Below are 6,698 nucleotides of genomic sequence, written 5' to 3'. Positions count from 1 at the left end.
ATATATATATATATATATATATATATATATATATACATATATATATATATATATATATATATATATATAGCGTGTTAATTTGATGATTTGATCTGATCTAATGGCTGAAAGTAGGCCGCACGGCCACACCTAATGACCAGGCCGCAATTGATAATGACTATATATGTTACAAAACACATCATTCTACGTACTAAAACGCACCAGAGGACTGATAAAACACACAAGTCCACAAAATATATCAAATGCACATATTCACTTAAAATTCATCAATATACTTAAAAAATGCATCATTCTACGTATTAAAATGTACCACAACGTGCCTCATGTCAGATTATAAGCATACACTATTTACACATATTAGAAAACATATGCTAAAATATGCACCGTTCTACGTATTAAAATGCACCACAACGTGTTTTAAAATGCAAAATTCCACTTATTGAAAATCGCATCCCCAGATTATAAACATGCACTATTACACTTATTAGAAAACATTTGCTAAAATACACACCATTCAACATATTAAAATGCACCAGAGGACGGATTAAAACACATCATTCCACAACACACTTATTAGAAACACGTGTTAAAATACACACCATTCAACGTATTAAAATCCACCAGACGACGTATTAAAACACATCATTCCACAACACAGTTAATGCACCAACAAACGTAATAAAATGCACCACAACATGTATTCAAATGCACCACACTATGTACTAAAATGCACCATTCCAATTCACGTAATATAAATACTAAAATTACCATAATAACCCCACTTAAACATACGCGAATTTCAGTAGGATTAATGAAATCAGACGATGCAGATTAGGCCACACAACCGCATGGGAGCTTTCTGCCGCATTTGAATAAATAAATAAATAAATAAATATATATATATATATATATATATATATATATATATATATATATATATATATNATATATATATATATATATATATATATATATATATATATATATATATATATATTATTATTATTATTATTATTATTTTTTCATTTGTTAAGTTGTTATCCTCCAGACTACACGATTTCTTCTTTCTACTCTATGTGTTTCTTCTCGCCAGACCACCGCCACCTACAGTCCCACTACCTCGCCAATCCACCACGCCACCACTCCTACCGTTGCCGCTTGACCACCTCCCACTGCCTCGCCATTACCTTTGCCTCGGCTCCCACCAGTCGCCTCGACACCAACCACGGCCCACCAAGTTTGGTCTTCTACTCTTCTTCGACTCTTCCATTACTAATTAACATCAACTTCTCACAATCTCACCCTTTGAAGTGTTGAACTATAAATGTTGATTTCAATAATTTATTTGCCTACTTTTTCTAATTTTTTGTTTGCCCTAATTTCTCTAAGTTTGTTTTTGCATCAATTTCCTAATTTTGAAGTTGCCCTAATTCAATTGATACTAGTTACTGATAGTTTTTCCTCTAATTGCCCCAATTTTGTGTGTTTTTCTTAATTATTAGTTGCTGCCATATTGTCAACTGTAGTAGTGCCCACTACCCAATTCATTAATTTCTAATTTTTTATTAGTTTTTTTTGTGCGCAAGAGGGGCCTAGACCCCGAGATGAAGCTAGTAGATCCTCATAGTTGCAATGCTTTTGGCGTCCCGGTCGAGGAACTCTTTGACACCATCAGGTGGAAGGTTCAAGATAGAGGTACCCCACTGGTTGTCTTGGCCCATGTTAGCCAGATAATCTGCACATTGATTTCTTTCCCTAAAGACATGGGTGAGCTTAAATTCTTGGACTTGGCTCATTAACAATTTGCAATCAACAATCAGCGTATCTGCTTCCAATCTTGACCGATCATCTTTTTCCCAGGCTTGCACCATCGAGTAAGAATTCGTTTCAGCGATGACTTTGTTGAAACCCTGGTTCCTCGCAATGTTAAGACCCTCACGAAGCCCCAATAATTAAGCAATGAAACTGTTGGTATGACCAATCTTCGACGAAAAACCCACGATCCATGTTAAGCTTAATAAATTCGTCTGTAGGGGACCAACACACCCAGAACTGCTTCCCCAGCAAAGGACCATAATGCTTGAGTAACAGCTTCAACACCTCCACCGCATCGCTTGTCGCCCGTCGCATGATATCTCTCATTGTTGCTGATTTATTGTTGAAGATGAGATTGTTCCTAGATTTCTATAAGTTCCACAACAAAAGAGGGAATAAGATTTGCCACCTATTCTTTGTCGATCCTTGTGAGTTTCTCGAGTAATTTTCCTCCAACCATTTCACCAGCGGTTTGTGGGAGTTGGCATTGATTCCAACTGGAGGTTTAGCGAGACGACAACATTCCACCGCTACCGTGCATCGTTTGAAGAGATGATCCAGCGTCTCCTCCTCTTCTCCGCATCCTGGACAGTTGCCTTAATCCGTCAAACCGCGTCTCTTCCGTTCTGAGTTGTTCAGCAACCAATTGTTGATGATCTTCGACATGAAAAATTTTACCCGCTCAGTGCATTTGATGTTCCAGATCCAGGCGTAGCTTCTCTCATCAATCTGTTGACCTACAATGAGCGGAAAAGCATATTTGACAGAAAACAAACTTGTACCTGTGAGAGGCCACAAGAGTGCGTCTTGTTGATTGTCTATGATTGGGATCGGAATTGCCCTTATCTCATTGAGAACGTTACTAGGAAGCAGCCCCTCCAAAGTCCCCAAGTTCGAAGTTTTGTTCTGGGCTATGAAGAGGTCGACATTCATTTGAGTACTATTGGCCGAAACAATCACATTAAGAGTCATTGCAAGGGGACCCTCCCCTACCCACCAGTCGTGCCAAAAGTTGATTAAAGCACCTATGCCTAATTTCCCTTTCACTCGTTTCTCGAAAATATGTTTACATTTCATGATGCCACGCCAACCCCAGGAGCTGTTATTCCCAATACTGGCGTTGAAGATATCCCCATCTTTAATGTACTTGTCCTTAATAGCTTTCACCCACAACTTATCCTCATTGGTGAGGGCTTACCAAGATAACTTAGTGAGGAACGCCAGGTTGAAGTCATTAGCTTTTCTAAGCCCCAACCCCCCTCCCCTCGAGGCATACACACCTCAGACCAACTCACCGTATGAATTTTCTTGGTTTCATTGGAATGCTCTCAAAGGAAGTTTCTACAAATTTTATCAATGTTTTTGCATGTACTAACCAGCAGAGCCATGGACTGCATAGTGTATGTAGGCACCGTGGCCAAGGACACGTGGACCATGACTTTTCTACCCGCCATACTAAGGAAACTCGCTTTACAAGTGGCTAGCGTTTTTCCTCATTTTATCAATAACCGTAGTGAACATATCTTTGGAGACTCTTTTATTAATCATGGGAATCCCAAGATATGAATCTAGACGAGAGGAGATCGACATTCCCATCTTCTTCGCAATAAGTTTCTTTAAACCTGCATTTGTACTAGGAGAACAAAAAATCTGAGATTTGGAAAGATTTACCTTCAGGCTGGACTCCGGAGGATGTACTAAGTCTGTTCAGGAAATCCATCATCGTCTTGGCTTGCAGTTTTGTGGCCTCCCCAAAGAGCATAAGGTCATCAACAAAGAAGAGATGGGAAATACATATCCCTCCTATTGAGATATGAACCGGTGTCCAGGCTCCTGATTGATACTTCTTTCTGAATATCATAGGTGAGTCTCTCCATGACAAGGTTAAATAAGTAGGGAGCCGGGGGTTTCCTTGCCGCAGACCTCGCCCCGGCACAAAGGATGGGAGCTGAGCCCCATTCCAAAGGATGGAGATTTCACATTGCTCTAGAGAGAATAGGATGAGTTCAATAATCTTTCTCGAAAATCCGAAACCCTCAAGAGTCTCCTTCAAAAAAAATGTCATATGCTTTATGAAGGTCGATTTTAACCGCCATCATTCTTTTCTTTCCTTTTTTTTTAATCATGGTGTGGATGATTTCCTGCATTAGGATCACATTATCAAGAGTAGATCGGCCTGGTAGGAAACTGTTCTGAAGAGGACCAATTAACTTGCACATGATTGGCCTCATTATGTTAACTAGTACTTCAGAAACCACTTTAAAGGCCACATTGAGCATGGTGATAGGCCTGAAATCTGTAGCTGACTCCGGGGAATCTTTCTTAGGAATAAAAGTCATGAGAGCTTGCAAAAGGGATTTTGGGACCGCTCCTGATTCGAGCGCCTGGTTTACCAGCTTTGTTAAAACCGGACTGACATCTTCCCAAAAATGTTGATAAAAAATAGCCGGGATCTCATCTGGACCCGAGCTGCCATACTTTTTCATGCCGAAGATCGCTTTTTTCACTTCTTCCATAGTTGTTGCTCTATGACTTAGCCCATCCGGTTAGACCCTGGGAATTTTATGTAGAACACTAACTTGCGTCAAAGACTCTTCACGTCCGTCACCGACCTGCAAAAAAGGGAGGAAAAGAAATCAACAATGTGATTGGGGACAACCGTAGGGTCATCTGTCCAATCTCCCTGTAATTTTAAGAATCAAACGCGATTCTTGTTCCTTCTGATCATAGTAGTATTGTGGTAGAAACGTGTATTGCAGTCCCCATCGCAAATCCGGTCCTTTCTAGATTTCCGGAACCACAAGGCTTCCTCTTGGTCTAGAATTTCACTAAGTTCATTAGTGAGACATTTCTCCAAGGCTTGCAGGCTCGCAAACGCCGTGTAGTTAGCCGTTTGTTGGATCCCTAGGATTCTGGCTTCCAAATGTCGTTTATTTTTAAAAATATTTCCAAAGACATTTTGATTCCAAATAACATCTTCAATGCTTCGGTCCCGTGACCGAGTAGCATTACTCGAAATAGTCCCATAGTCCTCCCTCGTCAGCCAAGCTGCTTCAAAACATTTTGGACGCAAATTATTATTAGGATGTGTACCTGCCACATCCATGAAGACCATTAGATTATGATCAGAACATAACCTCGGGAGCACGAGCACCTTACGCTCCGGAAATGCCAACTGAGCATCAACATTCCGTAGAACCCTGTCAAACCTACGCATTTGAATCACCCTATTCCTCGTTGTCCGGCTCCAGGTGAATTTTAGACCTGAACACCCGGGATCAATCAGACCACAATTGCTATATGCATTGACAAATCTTTGGAGGCTGGCATTATTGACTGAGTCGCTTCCCCATTGCTCATCCACCGAGCCAATATCGTTAAGGCCACCAACAACTTTACAATTATCCCAGAATCTATTTTTAGCCAAGATATTCAGTCTGGCATAGGCAAAGGTGACAAAAATCACATCAATTCCTTGTTTAACCCTTGTGTGAATAGCTTGAGAAGTATGCGCTATCACCTCAAGGTCAAGGAGACTATGTTTCCAGAAAAGTAATAAATCCCCTGTAAAACTAATTGGCTCAACAATAAAATGGTTAGTATACCCAAGATTATTGGCAACGTTAATCATTCCCTTAGCATTGGGAGAACGAATCTCAAGGAGGCAGAGTGCATCAGCCTTGGACGTGCTTAAGAGCTCTTTGACATTCTTCTTAACACGGCCATTGACCACACCCCTATAATTCCATGATATTAATTTCATTGGGAACCAACCATAGAGGGGAAAAAAGACAATCGCCTTCCCCAGACGTGGAACCAATGGCATCACCCCGATTCTGGGCACCATCCGTGCCCTGCGGCTGAGCCCTAATGCTTAATCTGTTAATATGGATTAGTAATTACTTTAATGCTTTGATTATAGTTTAATGCTTATGATTCATTGATTGCTAATTCATTACTTATTGAATATTGATTCACATTAACATATTACTAGTTGATTCATTGATTAATTGATATAATTGATATATGTTGTGAGTTGTTTGTTGTGCCCGTTGTCCTTTAGCTCCTAACTGGTGAAGCCTACTCCACTCTTCTTCACAACACGTGAAGGTTTGCACTATTTTTCTCCTTAAATAGTACAAGTCTCCTCTACAACGTGCTCCGTTGATCACCAAGCCCGGTAACTACGTTTGATTAGGTTTTTCAACTACTCCAAAGTTTACTCCGCCTCTTTCTACTTCAAAAGTAGAGATGGTTGAAAATGGTTGATATGATTTCCCAACTTGTGATTCTTGTGCTTGAAAGTCTTGATCTTAACGCTAGAGCTTCACAAGATCTCTTTCTTAATCTGGGTTAAACTTTGAGCTTTTTAACACTGGAAAAATAATATTGCTTTCTTAGAGAGTTTTCACTTTTTCAACTCTATTCAAATGAGATGTGACAAGGGTATTTTTAGGTGGGAATTTTCAGATCCGTTGGGGGGAATCCAAAATTCAAACCTATTGTCCAGTGTGTAATGACCAATGGGTAAGGTTTGACCTTTTCAGAATGTCAGTACCTTTCTAGCCGTTTGTTCACTTTTATGCAAGGACAATTTGTCTTTTGTCTCACAAAAAAGTGACAATCATTAAATGTTTCTCGGGATCGTTGCCTAGGATCCATTTTGACATTCAGATTATACCCATCTTCAAGGCTATAGATAAGACAACTTTCAGAGAATGTCTTGTCCTTTGTTACTCGTGAGAATGATTGACCTTATCATTCTCATCAATCTCCTCGAATCAATCACCTTTGATTGTTCGATTTCATCAATTCGGCCCTTCCATTCTTCGGCCTAGATCTTCAGTCTTCTGTCTTCGGTTCTTCAAGTCTTCATGTTTTCA

General features: G+C 39.9%; 1 protein-coding gene across 1 annotated transcript; it reads right to left on the bottom strand.

Moving 5' to 3' along the window:
• Nucleotides 1-4,513: 4,513 nt before the first annotated feature.
• LOC116020161 lies at nt 4,514-5,662 on the bottom strand. Its single transcript, XM_031260644.1, has one exon. It carries the CDS (start codon nt 5,660-5,662, stop codon nt 4,514-4,516), a length of 1,149 nt encoding a protein of 382 aa, XP_031116504.1.
• Nucleotides 5,663-6,698: the final 1,036 nt, after the last annotated feature.

This window comes from Ipomoea triloba, chromosome 5, assembly GCF_003576645.1.
Source record: "Ipomoea triloba cultivar NCNSP0323 chromosome 5, ASM357664v1".
Taxonomy (NCBI): domain Eukaryota; kingdom Viridiplantae; phylum Streptophyta; class Magnoliopsida; order Solanales; family Convolvulaceae; genus Ipomoea; species Ipomoea triloba.
The sequence above is the reverse complement of the archived record's forward strand: the minus strand, read 5'-3'. Positions and strand labels throughout refer to the sequence as shown.

What these genes read in the sequence shown, in the direction of transcription:
- LOC116020161 (XM_031260644.1), bottom strand. Translation starts at nt 5,662, where the DNA reads ATGGTGCCCAGAATCGGGGTGATGCCATTGGTTCCACGTCTGGGGAAG.